Source organism: Chelonoidis abingdonii, chromosome 4 (assembly GCF_003597395.2).
Source record: "Chelonoidis abingdonii isolate Lonesome George chromosome 4, CheloAbing_2.0, whole genome shotgun sequence".
In the NCBI taxonomy this organism is placed as follows: Eukaryota; Metazoa; Chordata; order Testudines; family Testudinidae; genus Chelonoidis; species Chelonoidis abingdonii.
In genome coordinates, this window is record NC_133772.1 from 90,105,600 (window position 1) to 90,127,970 (window position 22,371).

A 22,371-nucleotide genomic window follows, 5' to 3' on the forward strand; every position below is an offset into this window, starting at 1 on the left:
TTAATACCTTCCACTGATCCCACCAAACCACAGCGAAAGACATTCCAGCTGGCAACAAAGCAGGCACTATTATTGTTGTTATTATTTGGACTGCAGCAGTAGCGCCCAAAACATGGCAGGCAATTTCCCAACACAGAGGGAAACATAGTCCCTGCCCAGAAGATTGTGAACCAAGCTCCCATCACACTCTGGTTTGGCAGCTGTGCTTTCCCCGTCCACCAGTCCTTTCCCTGTTCAATCAGGGGCCGATTGTTGACTTGGATCTCAAGACATTCACTTTTTAGTTACCGCTTTATTATTATTTTCCTTAGTGATTTGATACTTTCTTCTGCCAACATAAGCATGTCCTCCTGCCCCCACCGACCTGCTGTTTTGACATGCCTGGGAACTCCGACCACCTGGTGTCAGCATACACAGCATCACACAGGGAAACCTATTTTCTGTTTCAGAGGCAAGACCAACAGGCAAAGGCCAGAGGATGCTGGGGAGTTAAATTTTATAAGTAACCACTAGCTGGGTTTCAAGTCAAGAGGATTATTATTTTAAGCCTCCTCATGGTCTAAAAAAAAGAAAAAAAGAAAAAAAAGTATTAAGTAATTCCCAGACTGCTCAGGACTTTGGAGTGGAGCACTGCTTTGCCTGGCAGGGGGAGCTGTGTCCCAAAGGTGAAAGCAGACACTAGCTTGCTACCTCCACTGGGACTCTCCACAAGATCAGAAGGTGCTGGATCGCCAGTGTTAACAACCTTGTTCCAGCATAATGCAGAACAATGCTGCCCGAAACAGGAAAAGCTGGTCTCTTGGTGTGTGCATGTCTGGAGGGAGGAGGGGTGAACGAGGCCCCCTGTGGTGAATGAATGCACTAAGAATGCGGCTGGAGACTGCTCTACCCTTGGTGTTCTGAGGACTAGACAGCCCTCCGCTGTGGCCCCAAGTCACTTTGGGCGTGGCTACACTTGAAGGTGTGCAGCGCTGGGAGTTAAAGCTCTGTGAGGTGCCATGAGATTGGGATCGTGGGTGTAGAGAGACCATTTCCTTGGCCTCTTTCCTTTCCTAATGGTTTGCCACTCACTCCTGCTTCCATTTCGACTGACAGATTATACCACCCAGGAAAATTTACATTTCCTTCTCAGAACAGCACAAAACAGCAACCCAAAAGAGGGCGCAGCAGAGAAAACCATCATGAATTTGCAGCCCTTATTTTGATTTGTATATAAATTAAGCACTACAGAAGGGTTAATATGACTGGCGGTTTGGATAGCCCAAGGCCTGGTCAATGGCATACAGAACCAAATTAATCCCTAGTGCAACTGCACTGATTTAAATGGATTTCACCAGGGATAAATCTGATACATAGAACCTATCATCCGTGAGGCGCTTGTTCAAATCTGGCCCAGGGCTGCGCTTATCACACAGTGTTACTCTCTGATGGCTGGCTGGTGCTCAATGTGAAGAGTGGATAGTAGCAGTCCAGTTCCTAGTGGACAGATGTTATTTTCTCTGTTGGACATAGGGTGACCAGATATCCCGATTTTATAGGGACAGTCCCGATTTTTGGGTCTTTTTCTTATATAGGCTCCTATTATCCCCCACCCCTTCCCGATTTTTCGTATTTGCTGTCTGGTCACCCTAATTGGACCCCCTTGTGGGCCATCTCAGAAGAAAGGTCAAACTTCCCTTTCACCCTAGAGTTTTTCCCTCCAGCTCAGAGCTCATGCACACCAAGGGGGAGGCCTGTGGTACAGTGGTCCCCACTGGACCTGTTCTGGGGAGGACAGAAGACTCTGGTCTCCAAGGCTGTCTGTCTGCCACCTTTAGCAGCAATCAATTCACTCCACATTTTCCCAACAATGCAACTGGGTGACAAAGGTTAATTGGGCAGGTGTCCAGCATGGCTGGGGTAGAGGGGAGCATGCAGCATGGTTGCAGGGATGAGAGGGGGTGGGCAAGTGTCCAGCAGGGCTATATAGGAGTGGGGGAAAAGCAGCGTCTGGCATGGCTGTAGGGGGGGAAGAGGGTGACATGATACGTCCAGCAGGGCTGTAGGGGGGTGGGCACTGGCTGCAGGCAGCTGGATTCATAAGACAAATATTACAAGCAGAATAATCTAATTAAACCAAGAACACACCCAAGAGGTGAAGCTACAGTAGAGGCCTCCAGCGGGTCATTTTCCAGCAGCATGTGGCCAGCACTGCAGGGCCTGTGCCTTATATTCCTGTGGAAGATGTCCTGGGGAACAATTACCCCTTTGGGTGACCTGTGCCATATACTGGATATGTGTTTGTCCTAATCCCCAGCTTTTAGCATCACAGTGCGGCCAAGGCCAGTCTCATATTACATGGGTCTCTGGGGTCACTGTCTTGTCACACGGCGGCGAGAGAGCTCTCTTCTCCTCTTCCCCCCGCTCTCCTTGCACTGCAGGTGATGTTAATCTTGGAGGCAGCCTTACCTGACACATTTAGGATGGAAGGGGAGATGTCCGGAAGCCCCACTCTGGAGTCTCCCATCCACCAGACAATTGTCACTGGCTCAGGAGGGCCAACGGCAGCACAGGCCATATAGAATGGGGAGTTAGGGGACACAGACAAATCTTCCGGCTCCACAGTAAAGTAGGGTACACCTAGAAAGGCAAACACGAAGGTGTAGTAGCAGAAGAGTTTCCCTCTGCCTCCACCACAACATTCCCACTTTCTTCCATTAGCACTAATACCGAGCGCTTATAGAGCAGTGAGCCACCCCCTGGAGATCTCAGAGCACTCTACAAACAGCCAGGGATACATTTTCAAAAGCACCTCAGGGCATTAAGGCCTCCAGCTCTCACCGAAAGTCATTAGGACCTGAGCACCTGATCCCTGAGGTGTTTTTGAAAGTCCCCCTGTGACTGAATGCACCCCTGTATTCACGTCCCACACTACAGTACTATGATCATCTTTGGCCAAAATGTGCCTTATGAGGTATTTTTTGAAAACTAATTACTCACTGGTAAATAATTTCATGGTGAAATGTATGTAGCAACTGTGACAAAGTTCCTCCTCTACCTTGGTGGGTCCTGCACTTATTGGCAGATTTGCTCACTTCAGCGATCTTTTCCACAGTCTGGATGAACTCCTCCTGTGTCTGATCAGGGACTCCGGGACTCCGTTCGCAACCACTTTCGTGCGAGATGTCTTTTTGGACAGTTATGCATGCCTCTTGTGCATGCCTCTTGTGCATGCCAGGGTTTCAGAAGGTTGATGTGATAAATCTGTTCTTGTTTTCGGCGTCCTGGCTGCCGCACCTTGTAGGTTACTTCCCCCACAGGTTCAACCACCTCATAGGGTCCCTGCCATTGGGCCAGAAGCTTGCTTTCTGCCGTGGGTACCAACACCATCACCCAATCCTCTGGTTGGAACTGTTGGACTTTTGCCTGGCGATTGTAATGGGTTCTTTGGACCTTCTGTGCCTTCTCCAAATGTTACCGTACAATAGGAGTGACCCCCAGGCTAACTGGTCTCCCCTCATTGGGTTCCTCTTCCCAAATCTCTTTGGTGATATCTAGTATGCCACGGGAGTGATGCCCATATAATAACTCGAAGGGGGAAAACCCAGTTGAGGCCTGAGGTACCTCCCGGATAGCGAACATAAGGTAGGGTAGTAGGGTGTCCCAATCCTTCCTGTCCCACCTTACCACCTTCCATATCATAGCTTTGAGGGTTCGGTTAAACCTTTCTACCAACCCATCAGTCTGCGGATGGTAGACTGAAGCTCTCAGGGTATGTATATGGGGCAGCGTACAGAGGTCCTTCATTAGCTTTGACATAAATGGGGTTCCTTGGACTATTAATATCTCCTTTGGTAGCCCCACTCGGGTAAAGATTCCCACCAGCTCTTTGGCTATCGTTTTAGAGGCTGTGTTCCGCAGGGGGACAGCTTCTGGGTAGCGAGTAGCATAGTCCAAAACAACAAGTATATATTGGTGGCCCCGAGCCATCTTCTCCAGGGGTCCCACTAGGTCCATGGCTATTCGCTCAAAGGAGACTTCTATGATGGGAAGGGGTACTAAAGGTGCCCTCAGGTGGGAACGGGGACTGTGCAGCTGACACTCCGGGCAGGATGCACAGTACCTCCACACTTCTTCATGTACTCCGGACCGGAAGAACCGTCATAGGACTCGTGTCCGGGTCTTCTCTACCCCCAAATGCCCCCCAAAAAGATGACTATGAGCAAGACTTAATACAGCATTCTGGTGTTTGTGAGGTACTAGGATCTGCTGTACCTTCTGCCCCTGTACTGGTGCTACCTGTTGTAAGAGATTCTTCTTCATTATGAAGTAGGGTCCTGGTCCCTGGGTTTTCCCTTTCGCGGGGACCCCATCTATTTCAGTCATCTCCTTCCTAATGTTATCGTGCCTTGGGTCTTCGGCCTAGTCTCGTCCAAAATTTCCTCTTCCGGGACTAATCTGCCCAAGATCTAGGGGCCTAGTCTCTGTTGCTACTGGTTCAGAAGCGTTAGGGTGGGGTCAGACTCAGGTGCTTCTCCTCTCCTGGGTGGCCTCCTTTTCAGCTGCTCGGTCCGCCTACCTACGAGAGCGACCCTCTGGCTTTGGTCCAGTATTCGGGTTCCAAGGCCTTAGCTGCCTCCTTTCCCTTTTCGACTTTCTACATGTCTGGGAATGGAAAATAAATCTGGGGATATTTCAGAGAAGACTGGGGGTTGACAGTCTACTGTGGATGCCTCACTAACTTCAGGGTTCCCCTCTTTCTCCAATCCTCCTACTGGGAGTAAGTCTCCAAACCCTGGGAAGTCCCTCCCTATGAGCACCAGGTATGGGAGTTTAGGGACTACACCTGCTGCTACCTCAGTAGTGTCCCCTGAATCTCGATTTTTACTGGGATGGTGGGTAATAACCAACTGTCCCATGGACGCATGTTATCCCCGTACGCTTAGCCCGCAGCAGCTGACTACACTTCACAAGCTTCCCCGAGACAAGCGTGATAGCACTCCCCGAATCAACCAGTGCTGTGGTCTCTACCCCATTTAGCTTTACTGGTCTGGTGTACATATGTGGGGTTAGTGAGACCCCACAAGGTGGATTAGGGAGCATGGGTCTGCCCAGTTCCCCAGGTTACACTGCATAGGCTCCTCAGCATTGGGACACTGTGCAGCTATATGTCCCCACTCCCCGCAGGCATAACATCTGTATGGGGCCTTAGGCATTCCCCGGTCTCTTGGTTTGGGCAGTCTAACATCATGATCCTCTCTCTCTCTCTCAGTGCTCTGACTCTTTGTGGCTTCTGGTGGGCCTTCAGCCCCTCTCTTTTTCCACCTGGGCTCTCCTGGTGGCCCAGTCACCGAGCTCTTAGGGCTTGGTGCTGCTAGTTTAACCTGGGGTGCCTCTTCCTTAACTGGTCGGGTCAGCTCCCTCGCCATCCTTCGCCTCTCTACCAGTGCAACAACCTCATCATAGGTGGAGGGTTCGTTCTGGTTTACCCAGGCACAAAGGTCTGGTGGTAGTCCCCTCATGTATCGGTCGATGACCAGAACCTCTTCTGGACTCTGGGACTCCGTTCGCAACCACTTTCGTGCGAGACGGATGAGGTCATACAATTGGGACTGTGGGGTTTTGTTTTCCTGGTACCTCTACTCGTGATACCGTTAGGCCCGCACTGCGGTCGTTACCCTAGATCTGGCCAGGATCTCTGCTTTCAGCTGTGGGTAGTCTGCTGCAGCCTCTTCAGGCAGATCATAGTAAGCCTTCTGGGCCTCCTCACACAGGAATGGGGCAAGGATGCCAGACCACTGTTTGCGAGGCCTGGCCTCCCATAGGGCTGTCCTCTCAAAGGCCAGAAGGTATGCCTCTACATCATCCTCCCGCGTAATTTTCTGCAGCCAATGGCTGGCCCGTATGATCTGCGTCCCATCATGGCCACGGTTCAGCTCTGTAAGGGTCTTTACCTGGTTTACCAGTTCCCGCAACATAGCCCGGTCTTGAGAAGCCTGGTCCATCAGCAGGTGATTACTCTCTTGCTGCAACTGCACTGCCTCCTGTTGGGCAGCTGCCTGGACACAGGTAGCCTCCTGCTGGGCTGCCACAGCTTGTATCAATGCCCACACTAAGTCATCCATTGTGGTGAAAAAAAAATAAATATAAACCCTCTACCATTTTTTTTTAAATCACCCTCCTTCTTCTGCTACGCTGTGCACACCAAATCCCACTCCTAACACCAGCTGTGACAAAGTTCCTCCTCTACCTTGGTGGGTCCTGCGCTTACTGGCAGAGTTGCTCACCTCAGTAATCTTCCCCACAGTCTGGGTCAACTTCTCCTATGTCTGATCAGGAGTTGGGAGGAACCCGGGCCCGCCCTCTACTCCGGGTTCCAGCCCAGGGCTCTGTGGATTGCAGCTGTCTATAGTGCCTCTTGTAAAAGCTGCATGACAGCTACAACTCCCTGGGCTACTTCCCCATGGCCTCCTCCAAACACCTTCTTTATCCTCACCACAGGACCTTCCTCCTGGTGTCTGATAACGCTTGTACTCCTTAGTCCTCCAGCAGCACACCCTCTCACTCTCAGCTCCTTGTGCCTCTTGCTCCCAGCTCCTCACACGCACTTCCTCTCCTCTAGCTCCTCCTCCCCTGACTGAATTGAGCTCCTTTTTAAACCCAGGTGCCCTGATTAGCCTGCCTTGATTGGCTGCAGGTGATCTAATCAGCCTGTCTGCCTTAATTGGTTCTAGCAGGTTCCTGATTACTCTAGTGCAGCCCCTGCTCTGGTCACTCAGGGAACAGAAAACTACTCATCCAGTGACCAGTATATTTGCCCTCTACCAGACTCCTGTACCCCACGGGGTCTGGGTCTGTCACACAACATTATGTGCAAAGTTAAGATATCTCCCTGGTATGATGCTATAGGCACATGTTCAAACTCAGGTAGCTCCAGCAGAACCGGTCTTAAACAAAGGTATGTGCCTTTACCTCAATTTGCGTATAAGCTGTAAACAGATAGTGAGAGGGGGAAGACGACAAAGAAAAGCTGTATTTCAGTATACATAGTTGAAAGGAAACAGCATGAAGCCCCCTTCCTCTGTCAGGCTCCATGTCACCTTGCTCTCAGCTGGAAAGAACTTTAAATAGAGGTCACGCTCAGGAAAATGTTTTCAAAAGATGACTGAGCTATAAAAATCATGTGCAAAACCACCTCAAGTTCTCTCTCCTTACACACCTTTCTCTGTTCACCTAAGGCAAGAAAAGCAGCTGTTGGACTTGGAGAGCAGATCCTGGCCTGAGAGTTTGGTCAGCAATGTATTGAAAACGTGGGGGGAAAACTTCACCTTGAACCAAATCAAATTTGTTATGTTTAGAAAGAGTGTTATCTTTATTTTTCTTGCAGCCATGGCTGACTTTAATGCCTCGTTACTTATACTCACTTAAAACCTCTCTTTTTATAATTAACTAAACTTGTTTTATTCTTTAATTAAACTAATCCAGTGTTGTGGATTGTTTGGGTAACTCCATTTAAGGCAGCAGATTGCTGTATGTTGATCCCCTTATGGGGCAAAGGATCTAATATAACTGGACTGCCCAGGAGAGGGCTGGACAGTGCAGAACACAAGTTTTTAGGGGACGATCTGGGACGGAGAGTGTGTTGGCATCACCCTGCAATTAGTAACCAGCATTGCTGGAAGCCAGAGTGTGAAGGTTTCTCGCTGACAGGCTGCTGGGGTCAGAGCTGCTGGAGCAGGGCTGTGGCTATACACAGACACTCAGGATGTGACCTGCATGCTGTTTGTAAGAAGCCCAGGTTGGAAGCTAGAGCAGCAAAGCATTGTGAGGCACCCTAGGTTGCAGGGCAAGGCTGACACAGGTCCTCACTGGTGTGGATTGCACCCTGGAATGTCATACCCACCAGAAATGATTAAGCCTCAACACAACCATCTGAGGTGGCTTTTAATGGCAATGTTAGCTCCATTTTACAGATGGAGAAACTGAGGCCCAGAGATCCCATGGCCCACATTTCTGGATGCATGCACTGAAATTTTTTATACGTATAAAAAGGTGCCTGGCCTAGGTTCTAGGTTTCTTTGTCATACATTAAAAATTCAGTTTCAACATTCTTATGGAACAACAGCTGCACTCAACCACAAACCAGAAAAGATTCAGCCAAAGATGAAATTGTCACAGTTCAGGGCAACTGCACCTGTATCCCCTCCCCGCCCACCTGACCAGGGTTTTTCCAGGCTGCACAGCTCCCTGCCTGCACTGTGAATTCCCCAGCAAGCCTGACTGCTTTGCCTCCTCAGAGGCTACAAACAGTTGTAGTTGTCCACAATTAAATTACTGCACAGCCCTTTCTAAGCAAGCACACGTATTCTTAAGGTGAAAGCATTCCAGAGAAACGTTAAAACAATAAAAGAATCTTCACACCAGCCAATAAGCTTACTAGAAACCACTCCAACCAAGGCTCTGATAGGGATCAGTACGACAAACCCACATAGGGGGTTTTCTGTGGTTACAAGTTCATAACAGCTGTTAGCTAAGAACAAGCACCCATGAATCTATAGGAGTTCCTCCTTTACACAGATTGGGCCTGGGATCACATAAATCAGCAGACTATCAATCTTTCCTCAGGATGTAGCTTTAAAGAGCTGGGATTCTGCAAAACCATAGGCAGTGAAGAGCAGGGGAATTTGCATTCACCTCCCCCATGATATTTCCCAGGAAATCCACTTCATGTGCATTGTCCCAAAAATTCATTCTTGGCTTAGACTTCATTCAATAAAGTCCTCTGATCATCCAGTGCCACTACTGTGATAATATGTAACCTTTGCATTTAATACAATGGACTCCAAAGACACTTGAACTTAACATCTCCCAAAGAGACTGCAGGAACTTGCCATATCTGTCCCAGAAATAAAACAAAAAGCAGCCCTTACTGTGCCCCTCTCCACAAGCCTGGCTGAACAGACAGCCTTGTAGCTGTCCTGAAAGACAAGAGTCAGGCTCTCTCACACCAATGGGGAAAGTCTGTCCCACAGCTGAGGGCCCCTCACGCAGACCCGCTCTGCTGTCAGCTCTCTCTCACACAGTCTGATCCAAAGCCCGTTAAAGTCAGTGGAAAGATTCCCATTAATTTTAAAAGGGCTTTGGAGCAGGCCCATACCAGCATCTCAGCGGACTGCAACTGTGTCTTTGGGTTTCATACTGCTGTCCATGATTACAGTATCTAAGTGCAAGGAGAAAGGTGGTCACCCACATACATAGGTCCCAAACCATTCAGCTTTCTAGATCCAAACCAACTAAAACTTTACCCGGGTACCAATAAGGACTCAGTGCAGATCCTGGAGCATTGGTGACACATGCTTCTAGTGAGATACACTGCTTAAAAAGATGGATGCCACATCCTGCATCAGCTTCAGTTTCCAGGTTGATTTATGATGCAGCCCAGTGTAGAGCACATTTCAGTAGTCAAATCTTGAAATTACAAGAGTCATGACAGTTGTTATGAATGGATGGGGTTGGCAAAATCTGTGTCCAAAAGGAAAGGTCACACTCTCCTAGCTGGACAAAATTGAAAAAAGGCTTCTCTGGAAGTTGCTACGGTATGATCATGTAACAGCGGTGAGGAGCCAGTGAGAGCCACAGGCAGAACTTATATGCTTAAATGAAAGCACTGAAATCTGACCTAAGTAAATGGCCTGACTGACTTCAGCAGGAGCTGCCAGTGTTCAGCATCTCAGAAAAGCAAACCATTTATTTTTGTCTAGGTGCTTAAATATGGATTGAGATGCCTAGCTTCAAACCCATGCAAGTTTGGAAATTGTGGTTTAAAGTCTTTTGACTCTAAGGGTATGTCTACCCTACAAGCGCTACAGCGGCGCAGCTATGCCCCTGGAGTGTAGACACTTACTACAGGGACGAAAGGGCTCACAGAGTCATTTCAAAGTGACAAAGTGCTAGAGGAACCTTAGCTTTTCTTTTTAAAAAACTCATGTTTACCATAGTGCACCTATCGTGTTACCTCCCCAGGTATCACCTACTGTTGTATTTTACAAAAGACGGACTCTGTTTTCTAAACTGGAACCAGTTTCAAAGTAATTTTGCTTTCTTAAATTCTTGGATAAAGAGTTTCTCAAAAGGCCACATCTTGTAATCCTAATTTAGGCAAAATCCCCACTACAGGCAATAAGATTTCTGCCTGAATATAGACTATGAGATTTTGTCTTAGATTTTAGATAAATTGATGCATAAGAACTTATTCAAGTTCACCCTGGCTAGATAATTCTAATAACCTATATCTGTATAGTGTTTTCTCCTGAAGGATGTCAAAGCTCACCAAAACTGGATATACAGGGATCACACACTCACCACTCTACTGCAGCCACTTCTGGAGTGAAACATGGTAGCCGCTGTGAACCAACAACACTACACAATTGGGGATATTTTTATCTAGAACATTTTTTCTCCAATTGAAGCTGTAGAAGAAATGTTACATTGACAAAACACTGGAATTGAGTCAGGACAGATAGCAGGATGAACACCCTATTATTGTGAAGACCGCTATGAAAGCTTTAATAACTATGAAAGACTAGGACCTTGGTTTCATATTTCCATCCAAAACACAGTATCCCCAGCAGCACAATACACCCTAGGGACACTCATTCAGCTCTGGCCTAGAGAGACAAGTACCACTTACTAAAGAAACAGTTCAACTTCTTGATGAAAATCGGTTGTTTTTGCAGATCTCCTGTTCAAATACTAAGCAGCCTTAATGCTTGATACCTAATATGATCATAACCTAAGGAGGTATGGCTGCAGGCTATACGGTGCTACCTATCCACTCTGGCTTGGGTAACTATTGAACAAATGTGTAGAAGCTTTACATTTACCAGGCCAGATTGCTGTGCAAAATGCATCAAAGATTATACACTTAACTTGAGTAAACTCTGCTCCAAAAAGCTTCCATTTGAAGCAACACTGGTCATGGAAATTCTAAAGGAAAGTGCTTCTCGTGGAACTAAGAGAATGGTACTAAAACTATGGTCTGTGGATTAGCAATGGTCCATGGAGCTCTTCTTGGTGACCTGCAGAATGAGCCATCTGAAGACTCAAGGAACGCAGGATTAGGAGGTTGGAGGGGATGTTTGTCCATGAAACGATCCTTCACTTATTTCCTGGCCTGCAGAATTTAAAACTGAGAACCCGTGAACTAATACACACGCTTCCAGTGCAGCGGCCGCCTCTATCACTTCCTATTCCTGCGCCTTAATTAGTTCACTGTGGTACTTTACAGATCCTACTACTGTCCCCAGCTGTGAAAAGACTGGAGAGCCTGGCGCAATCTCCTCTGACCAGTCCTACTAGTGTGATCCCAACATGAGAGAGCCCTAAAGGGAAGCTAGCACTCTTCCTCCTTACCTTCCACTATGAGCCACACTTGTTGTGATTCTTCCTTCTTCCCCTTGTTCTCAATCTGGCACCAGTACTTCCCAGAATCCGTCCGCTCAACAGATTTCAAACTGAAAAGAGTGAAGAACCACACTGGATATTTTACATTTATAATGCAACTTTCATCCCACAGAATCCTAAAGCACTAAGAAAACTAGATACACACACAACACCACTGATAATGTAGCCACCTCTGGGGAGGAGGGCAGTAGCTAACCAGCACAAAGCATGCGGCATAAGAGTGGATAGAAAACAGAGATACTTTGGGTCAAGCCCCACTTCTGTGAAAGGTGTTGGGGGATTTTTAGTACCCACACAGAGCAGAGAGGCCCTCATCTGAAATATCTCCCAACAGGAAACAGCATGGCACTTAATTCACCTATCTTGAAATATAAAGGGGCTACTTAACCCACTTGATTCTGAACTTGTGATTCCAGAGAGTCTACTTGAACTACTAAATCATCCCTAGCCAGCAGCGCCAATTCACACGCCTGCTGAGAATGCAAATGCTGTGCTTTTGTTAGGGACAGGATTGACTGCACAAACCCTCACGCAAGGACTGATGGATCAGAATTGGCACTCCTTCACTCTGCCCCTACTCAGCATTGTTCTTATCGGAGGAACACTTCTAGCTAACTGATCTGTTCATACTGCAAACCACCTAGGGCTAGTGTTTTCAGTGGAGCCATGCTGATTTACACCAGCTGAGGATCTGACCCTGAGAGCCCATGTCTGGTCTCACTCACTCAGGTGCAGCTCCCATTGACTTCCAAGAGAGGTGGCCCATGCAAGTGAGGGCAGAACTGGGGCCTAAGTGGTATCAGAGTTTTAGACCTCAAGGGGGGAATTCTGCCCTCAGTTATAGGGCAGAATTTGCTCCAGGAGTTGAGGTTTCAGGGTCTCAGGTACCAAAGACCTCAGAGAACGTGAGAGTGCCCTTTGATTATACAAATGCAAAATGCACCCTTGTGATGTTGCAGCCATGCATCTGCTGCCATGCAGGGACCCCGAGCAGATCTGATCCTCCCTTTTTTTAATGCCAACAGTTGGTTTTGGTGATGGGGTGAATGTGCAGGGTGGAAGAAAGGAAGGGGAGAGTGCTTGCTGAAATGCACAAAATGCTCCCACTACAGCCTGATTTTCAGAGCTGTACCTTCAGATGAAACCAGCTGTCCTGCCCATCCAGCTGCTTGTTCTGAAACACAGTGACTGTAGGAGAAAGTCATAAAACAGTGGGTGGTTGAAATGATTACTTTAGGAGGAAGAAGGAAACAGAAAAAGAAAATGGCCATATCTAGATCCAGCATCCAGAGTCAGCTCTGATGCTGTGGAGCTATTGTCAGTGGAGGAGTATGAGGGGTGAGAAAGGGCTATGGAGATCAGACCAGGAGAACAAGGGAGTGTGGTGAGACAAAAAAGTCCTTAATCTGGGGACGGGGAAGGGGTATATAATGGAGATGGTATATGATGCAGCGCTGCAGGGTGGATTACTGCACACAGATTTTTCCTATCAGAGAAAGGTTCATTGCAGCTTATTCATCTATAATTAAGTCTCATGCTTCAAAGTTTCAGACAGTTCACTGCAGGGGTCAGGAAGAAGTTCCCCCCTCCCATGCACAATTGGCTAGATGTATTCTGTTTGAGGGATTTTTAGCAACAGAGATTGACCACAGCTGAAGATGGGACCCTGGACAGGGTGGATGACTGCTGTGAAGTGGTACAGAGAATCCTGTGTCTAGATGCCTGGCTGGAGGGGTCTTGCTCAGATGCTCAGGGTCAGGCTAGTTGCCAGGTTTGGGGTCGGGAAGGAATTTTTCCCCTAGATCAGATTAATTGGGACTTTGGGGTTTTTGTTTTGCTGGCCTCTGCACCATGATGCATAGTTCACTTGCTGGGATCACCTGGGCATATCCTACCTAATCACTTCCCTGCCATTGCAGGGACATTGGTGGCATCTTGGTCTCTCCTGTTCTCTGCTTGCGGCAAACAACAACTTAGTCTCCTGAGAACTGAAATGCTTTAGCCTATTAGGCTCATTCAACATAGGGGCAACTGAGTAAAATGTGATAGCCTGTGTTATACAAGAAGTCAGACTAGATCATCTACTGGTTCCTTTTGAATGAATCTATGAAATCCCAGCGACTTGTCTATGGTTGCCAACCCTACTGATTTCACCGTGAGTCTCCCGGAATCGGGCTCTATCTCCCAGAGACTACTGAGGCCAAACTGGGAAATTTTAGGCCACTAAAAGTCCAGCCCCGAGTGCCAACTCCACAGCTCCCATTGGCCGGCAACTATGGCCAATGGGAGCAGTGCCTGCAGGCAGGGGCAGAGCTCCCTGCCCCCCGCCCAGGGGCTGCAGGGACGTGCCGCTTCTGGAGTGATGCAGGGGCAGGGCAAGCAGGGTGCCTGCCTTAGCTCCATTGTGCTGCCAACTGGGAGCCGCCCAAGGTATGTGCTGCCCAGCCAGAGACTGAACCCCTCGCCCCCTCCTACACCTCAACCCTCTGCCCCAGCCCTGAGCCCCCCTCCGAGCACCCAAACTCCCCCTGACCCCTCCAACCCTTCATCCCACACCTCACCCTCTGCCCAGCCCTGAGCCCCTCCAACACCCAAACTCCCCCCGGACCCTTTTCACCCTTTCCTACACCTCAACCCTCTGCCCCAGCCCTGAGCCCCCTCCTGCACCCAAACTCCCCCCCCAGACCCCTCACCCTCTCCCACACCTCAACCCTCTGCCCCAGCCCTGAGCCCCCTCCAACATCCAAATTCCACCCTGTACCCCGCACCCCCTCCCACACCTCAACCCCCTGCCCCAGCCCTGACCCCGCCCGCATCCTCCCCCCCCAGACCCCTCACCCTCTCCCACACCTCAACCCTCTGCCCCAGCCCTGAGCCCCCTCCAACACCCAAATTCCACCCTGTACCCCGCACCCCCTCCCACACCTCAACCCCCTGCCCCAGCCCTGACCCCCTCCTCCTGCACCCAACCCCCCCCGACCCCTCACCCTCTCCCACACCTCAACCCTCTGCCCCAGCCCTGAGTCCCCTCCAACACCCAAATTCCAGCCTGTACCCCGCACCCCCTCCTACACCTCAACCCTCTGCCCCAGCCCTGAGCCCCCTCCTGCACCCAAACTCCCCCCTAGACCCCTCACCCTCTCCCACACCTCAACCCTCTGCCCCAGCCCTGAGCCCCCTCCAACACCCAAATTCCCAGCCTGTACCCTGCATCCCCTTCCACACCTCAACTCCCTGCCCTGGCCCTGAACCCCCTCCGGGAGTCTGCACCCCTTCCTGCAGTCCAATCTCCCTCCCAGTGCCTGCACCCCCTCCTACACCCCAATCCCCTGTCCCAGCCCAGAGCCCCCTCCTGCACCCAAACTCCCTCCCAGAGCCCACACCCTGCACTCTCTCCTGCACCCCAACCCCCTGCCCCAGGCTCAGCCTGGAGCGCCCTCCCACACTTGGAATCCCTCAGCCCCAGCTCAGAGCCCACACTCTCTCCTGCACCCCAACCCCCTGCCCCAGCCCAGTGAAAGTAAGTGAGGGTGGTGGGGGAATGAGTGACAGATGGAAGGGGGATGGAGTGGGACAGGGCCTTAGAGAAGGGGCAGGACCTCGGGGCAGGGGCAGGGTGTTTGGGTTTGTGTGATTAGACAGTTGGCAACCCTATTAGTGACAGGTATTAAACCCCAAAATATGCTAATCCAAAGGAGGCGAGGAGGCTTGTGTTTGCGAATAGGTGATCCTAGACTGAGCCTGGCAGTTCCAAGTACATTCTCTCTCAGAGCATGCTGTTTGTAACAAGCTCCCTTTATGCATGGGGGAAGGATAGCTCAGAGGTTTGAGCACTGGCCTGCTAAACCCAGGGTTGTGAGCCCAACCCTTGAGGGGGTCATGAACCCAACCCTTGAGGGGGTCACTTAGGGATCTAGGGCAAAACCAGTACTTGGTCCTGCTAATGAAGGCAGGGGGCTGGACTCAGTGACCTGCCAGGGTCCCTTCCAGCTCTGTGAGATAGGTATATCTCCATATATTATATTATTATTATGCATGGAGAAAGGAGTCTGAGATGGAGCATGGGCCCTTACTTAATTCAGTACTACCTCCAGGCTCCCATGAGAGGTCACCTCCTGCTGAAGAAAACATATAAAAGACAGGCTCTTCAGGCAGCTTTTTGGGCCTCTGACAAAAGCAGGCCTGATATAAATGCTAGAGTAAATGTGCTGGAATGACTAAGGGATGGTGTATGTGACAAATCCTCCTTTCCACACAGGATTGAAATCTGGTCCCAGGAGTCTAATTTTAATTAGGACACCTAACTCTTTTAGTCAGAGAGAGGGAGAGGAAGAGAATTAATGATTGCAAGAGAGAGAACTTATTTATCCAGGTCAGAATCCAGCTGCACTTCCAGCTGCACTGCAGAGCTTATTAGAACAAACAAGGTGAAAGCATCCTACCATGCTGCTTTTTGTTTTGTTCGTTTTCCAGTGCTGGTAAAGGAGCTGGACTGAGAGCCCCATATTGATTATCCAGATACAGCATGGACAGAACCAGCAAAAGCTTCCCCTGACTACCCTGACAATGATCCTTAGCTCTGGCCTAATGGGACCCCCAGAAAGAATTTGATGAGGTAATTCAGTCTCAAGGGCTAGTCAGTCCTCTGCTGAGATTAGCAGCAAGGCTACCAACTGTAGTGGTGAAGAACTATTTACAGGTAACTGGGCTGAGACAACTAACCCATCTCTGTGACCACTGAAGAGACTTCAGATGGCAATGACCATTAGACACAACTGACTGAGGTTGGATTTGAACTGGAGATTTAAAGTCAGATTTTCCACCCCCCTTTAATAATCCTTTGAGCCATTCTGTACCCATGATATCATTCAGGTATGCATACAACACAGAATGGGAGAAAAGTTTTAAATTTCTTTTTAAAGGGAGAAGACAGAAATACAGCTAAATATCTCTTCACAATTTCAGCATAGATTCCACAGGACTGGATGGCGTAAAGAACTGCTGATAGGATAAGCAATACCTTTCACCTCTTGGTCACCTGCCTATCACAGGTATTTCCAAAGCACCCATCACCACAGTATCTAGGAGCCTTGTCAGATGCCCCCAGCTACAATCCAACCCTTCCTTAGTGACTTAAACACAGTGGCTCAAATTCCACTCTCAGTTATGCCCAGGCAAAGTATAATCACATGGTGGTCAGTGGGGTTCCACTGAGGTAACTGACAGCAGAATTTGGCTCTGTAGCTTCCATGATAGTCTCTCTCTTCCACAGCTGTTGTACCTGAGGAAACTGATCCAGTGTTCTTCATCTACTGGAATGTACACCTGGTCTACACTCTGCACCACCGCTCCATCCTTGATCCACAACATCTCTGGGTCCTCCATTGCCTCGAGGCTGCAATTTAGTTTCACCGACTGACCCTGGGACACCTTTAATTTGATTGGAGATCCTGTCAATTTCATACCTAAAAAAAAAAAAAAAATACTCCTCCTCCCCAGCCCCAAAAGAAGTGGGGGTTGGAGTACAGCAAATTAATCTAGGTTGGTGGTCTGTAAAGACATACCAAAGAAGAAAGCACTGCACAGTTTTCTAACTGCCTGGCCAGAGCCGTATTATGTTTGTTTCATGATTATAAGATGAGAACGCTGACGTTCCAATTACTTGAAAATGGCGGAAGCTTAATCTATAAAGGGCTTCTTCAAAGCCAGTGCCAATTTGGATAGCAGCAGGATGAGCGTCCACACAGCAGCACCCCGTTACAGGTAGATAGGAATGCCGTGAGCTTCTTCACAGCAGTGCTCTGACAGTGGTGATGTGTGTGTTCCCTCAGAACGGTATCATGCTGCCCCCAAGTCCTCTCTCACTTTTCAGCTGCTATGGTATGTTCCTATGCTACTAATAAGTCATACTTCTGTTCCACTGTACGCATTTGTAAAGAACTGGGATTTTAGACTCAATCACAGCAGGTTACTCAGTGTTCCACTGCATTACAAAAGCTCCAATGCAATTTATAAACCCAGTGAAAGTAAAGCCTACTTTAAAGGATTCATATCAGAGGAAAAAACTGTTTCCAGAACACATTTTTCCACAGTATGTGGTGGGAGAATACTTCAGCCAGCCACTGTGTATCTCCAGAAAAGAGACAACAGGCCTAATTTGGATCTGTTACATCAGTGTAAATCTGGAATAACTCCGCTGAAATCAGTGGACTTACTGTGACTGACATTGGTGTAAAAGTAATCAGCATTTGGTCCAAAGCGCAGTTGTGTGTGGGCAGGAAGCACTCCCCTCAAATGAGAAGTGAATGTGTGAAATATGTCACCTTGTAAAAACACAGAAACCAACTGGATAAGTACATTTTAAAAAGATGGGCATGTATATGAGGAACGGGGGGGAGTAAGGGAGATGTTGGATAAAACAGGAAGGTGGAAGACAAAGGTAAAGTATTCAGTCCTGCCGGGGAAAGTAGCCTTTTCCTTTCCATTAGCACAGGGACTGGCAGACTAGAATAGACCAGTGGCTCAGTCTAGTCTGGTATCCTACTTCTGGTAGTGGCCTATACCAGATCCTTCAGAGAAAGGTTAACCTGTCCACCACTATATTGCCCTTGACCAACCGTGCAGAATTAGGATCCTATCTCTGCTCACGTGAGGTCAGCTCTATCATCAGATGACATTCCAGCCCACCACACCCCGACAGAAAAATACCATGAAGCAGGGTGACCAGATGTCCTGATTTTATAGGGACAGTCCCGATTTTGGGGTCTTTTTCTTATATAGGCTCCTATTACCCCTCACCCCCTGTCCCGATTTTTCACACTTGCTGTCTGGTCACCCTACCATGAAGCCAAGATTGCCCTTAATTAAGCATGCAGCCATGCTGTTCTCAAACTTTTTCATAGCATGCATTGCATTTGAATACAGAAATAATCTGGTGCCCCATTTCCCATTTGCCATTACATGGCATCCCACTGGTAAAAGTGGCAAATGCTTCCATGGCATAGTGATATCAGAAAAATATTTTGTGTATTTTAAGCTGTGTTTTAGCAACTGTAAATAAAGATAAAAAGCTGTTAATTTAGCAAATTTACTGAGAGCACTGAAACTAGTAAAGTGATCATTTAATTTTCGATGCAGCTTTGGTTGAGCAAACCAAACTGAGTGAGGATGATCTAACCTCAGATTACTTAACATGAAAGTGGCATAAATTACACGTCCCAGTGGTCTCAGAAAGCATCCTCCTTCTCACCACGCAGAATATTGAAACAGAGCATTACAATTTCACAATACATCCGTTTTATATAAACCTAATGTAGCCAGGTATCCAAATGCACACACAAATTGGCAGACACTTTTTCATAATAGGTGCCTTACTGAAACAGCAAATGACTTACCGCAAAACAGACTGTAGCAAGCTAAGGGTTAATCACAATGTACGCAACAAGGTATCTGGAAGCCCTTTAAAGATTTCAGTTTCCAACCAAACTGATTATGCAAGAAATTAAAGGACAGTGCTAACTATACTCTATTTGGCTATTTTCAACAGCCCTTCTGTGTAATCCACAAGTAGAGCTGAACTGAAAGGAAAGGGAAAATAATAACATGGGGATTTTTAACAGATACACATTTCTGTCACCCATAAGATGCAGTTTAGCTGCAGCACCTTTTTCTGAAGAGAAGGGAATGGTGCACACAGGTTGGCCTGGACTTTTTGTACATTTGAGAGGTTAAGATTAATGTTTACTTCCCAGTATTCTTCCTCCTACTCTCCCACTCTCCATTTTTACCTCATTACATTTTTACTAGTGCAGGAAATAAAAACTAGCTATTTTGTTTTCCAAAATGTGATGACTGTAGAAGTAAAGATTTATAACTGATTAGGAAATAAAATCATATTAACTTCATGCTGCCCGTCAGACAGAATTGATAACAAAATGAGTGCACCAGTTGTCTCTGTGCACAGTGTATTTTACTTGTTAATTTATCATCTCTGTACCTTTTGATTACTACTGACAGAAGTTTTTTGAAGTTGTTTTTGGAGTGGAGGGAGAAACAGATAACTGCAGACTTTTACCTACTAAAGCAAAAAGATCTTCCATTCCTTTGATGCCTGAGGTCCCCAATCTAGCAATCAAAATCTACAAGGCAAACCCTTGAAACCAACAGTGCTCCACCCATGTGGATCTAAATGTAGGATTGAGACCTAAATTCCCAGTGATGTCAATAGGAAATGTGTATGTGGAAGGATTAGGCTATAAAATCAAACCTTTGTATGTCTACTTGTAGGTGAAACTAGGAAAATGTAGGCTAGAGGGAAAACAAACAAAAGCCATGTAAAAATGGATTATCACCTGGCCTTCCTATATAGCAATTTGAGCTCTGCAAATACAGGAACAATACATTTGCAAACATTCCCACTGACTCACTTAACTGGTATTCAGGACTCTATTTATTTGCCACCATCTAGGTCTTATTCACAAGAATATTCACAGCAAGCGTAAGGTTCATAAATGTGAGTGTTGAATCAGCATTCCCACAAGCATTTGCACCAGAAGTGCTCTCTTTACCATTTTGGAAAGCTCTTGTTATTAGTCACACATAGTCGAACATCGGTGGATAATTCACAAACAGAAAGGGGACGTCTTTATGTTTTTAAAGCTTATGGACAAGATTTTCAAATATGGATCCCTAAAGTTAGGCTCCTTAAACCATAGAAATGTAGGCCTGGAAGGGATCTCAAGAGGTTATCTAGTCTACCCACAAACAAACTGAGGCAGGATTATGTATATGTAGAGTCTTAGACCCTTCCCAAACACAGGCACATAAATAAGCAACCTGAATTTCAAAAGAGCTGAGCGATCAGCAGGTCCCATTGACGTCAACCTCTACTACAAAGGAAATCGTGTGTGGGAGATAGAAAACTTGAGGGCAACATTTTCAAATCTGGCTGCCTACTGTGGCTCCTCAACCCACATTTAGGCACAGATGGCCTGATCCATAAATGGTGTCATTGTCAGAGGTGTCGAGCGTCACTTTTGAAAATTAGGCCACTTATTTAGGTGTGCCTAAATATGGATTGAGGATCCTCACTTTAAGCACTCTTTATGGCCCAAGTCATCCCATCAGGGGACAGAAACATTACCATGCCAGTTGGGTGACCAATCACATGGTGCAAAGAGCAAATAAATGGTGCATCTCAACCATTTGGAGAACGTATATGCTAAAAATTGTTCACAAAAACTGTTATGCTATTGAAAATAGCCCCTAAATTCATCAAAATCAAGACCTATTTACAGGCAGTTGGGCAACAATAAAAAAGAAGCTATGTTTTGTTTTGTTTTTAAATTAGTTTGATGAAAACAATTCATGCAGAGTAACTCACAATCATAGAATGCACAGGGAGACCACAGCCCTCCAAAAATCTAATCCTCACCTTCCCTCTCCTCCCCCATAATATATAGTGTTCTTCAGCCCAGTGCAACTTGTCTCAGCTCCAGCTGCTTAGGAAGTAGGTGAGGATCTGAGCTATACACTCAAGACTAGAAGGCCTCCCTCAAATGCTGCGTACAGGTCTTGAAAGGGACTCCACATACACACACACACACACCCCGTAGGGTGATCAGACAACAAGTGTGAAAAATCGGGACAGGGGTCGGGGGGGGAACAGAAACCTATATAAGAAAAAGACCCAAAAATCAGGACTGTCCCTATAAAATCGGGACATTTGGTCACCCTACCCCTTTCCCCGCCCCGTCTCCTGCGCGCAGTCCGGACCCAGGAGTGGAGTTAGTGCAGTGTCAGCAGGAGCTTTACACACCTCTGAGGTGAGGCGGACCCAGCGCTCCGATCAGTACGAAATTGACGATCAGGGCAAAAGCCAACAGCCGCTGGCTGGGCGCCAGGTTCAATAACAAGGCAGCAGCAAAGCAGCCGAGAACTTCTGGGCCAAACATTTCCACGTTACCCCTCGGAAGATCAGCCCCTTACAGAGCCTGCCAGGGTCGGCGCTCAGCCTCCAGCCCGGGGCGAGCAGCAATTCTCCCTCCTGTGCCCCTGCAGCCTTACCTGCTTCAGCAGCGGCGTCCCGGAGCGCCAGAGCCCATAGTCCCGGCAGCAGCAACAGGAGCCCCGGGATCCCCATGCTCTGCTTCATCTCCATCTCTCCCGCATCTTCATCGTCAGCAGCATCCCCCCCAGCTCCACGCTGGCGGCTGCTTCGTGCTCCGAGAGGAGGAAGGAATCCCCCTCCCCAAAGCGGCGCCTTTCCCAAGAAGCTCCCAGGGGAGGCTGCAGTGCAAACTTCTCACGCCGCTTCTCCTGGGCTCGCCCCGCGCCAGCCCGGGGAGGAGGAGTGTGTAGGGGAAGTTTCAGGAAGCCCCCAAAATCCCGATCGCTTTCTCCTCCCTCCTCCCAGAGCGGGTCACTCTACACAAGAGGGGATGCCAGGCAGGGCGGTCTCCCTCTGCTGGCCTCGGGCTGCATGGAGTCCCCGCAGCCACGGCTGCTTCTCTCGTTCTGGGCACCCTCTGCTGTTGCTGCTGCTAATTCCTTCGGCTCTTCTTATTCCTGTTCTTCCTCCTCTTCCTCCAGGAAATGGCGCTGTCAGGCAGTCACAGAGCTGGTTTGCACACACTTACCTATGACATCACTCCTCATGAATATTTATAGAATCTATTTATTATCCAAGCTTCCTGAACTTTTAATAAAGTGGAAAATAACAGATCAGCAGAGTCAGTGTCTCCCCCAGGAATTTCCTGAGGGAGAGGAATATTCGAGGTTGCATCAGTCAAAATGTAACCTACCTTCCTGGCAAGAGTTTATTTGCAAGATTCAGGTAATTCTTTATATGGCTTCCCCCCCCCCCCGGAAATGCTTTGGTGCTATTTATTATTTTAAATAAATGTCAGCAGGCCAATTCTCTGTTGAGCA

The 22,371-nt window shown here is 48.0% G+C and overlaps 1 protein-coding gene across 8 annotated transcripts in view; it reads right to left on the bottom strand.

Annotated features, from left to right (window-relative positions):
* Window positions 1-22,027, bottom strand: part of TYRO3 (TYRO3 protein tyrosine kinase) — a 77,251-nt gene extending 55,224 nt beyond the window's left edge. For 2 of the 8 annotated variants that reach the window (XM_032793869.2, XM_032793870.2), the window contains exons 1-4: window positions 21,508-21,768; window positions 16,724-16,907; window positions 11,392-11,492; window positions 2,449-2,619 (exon numbers count right to left, since the gene is read on the bottom strand). In XM_032793869.2, coding sequence (XP_032649760.1) covers window positions 2,449-2,619; window positions 11,392-11,492; window positions 16,724-16,907; window positions 21,508-21,601 — 550 coding nt within the window. In that variant the 5' untranslated portion in view covers window positions 21,602-21,768. Of the gene's footprint in view, window positions 1-2,448; window positions 2,620-11,391; window positions 11,493-16,723; window positions 16,908-21,507 lie in introns of those variants that run through there. The other 6 variants (XM_032793868.2, XM_032793871.2, XM_032793872.2 and 3 more) reach the window with 6 other exon arrangements.
* Window positions 22,028-22,371: the final 344 nt, after the last annotated feature.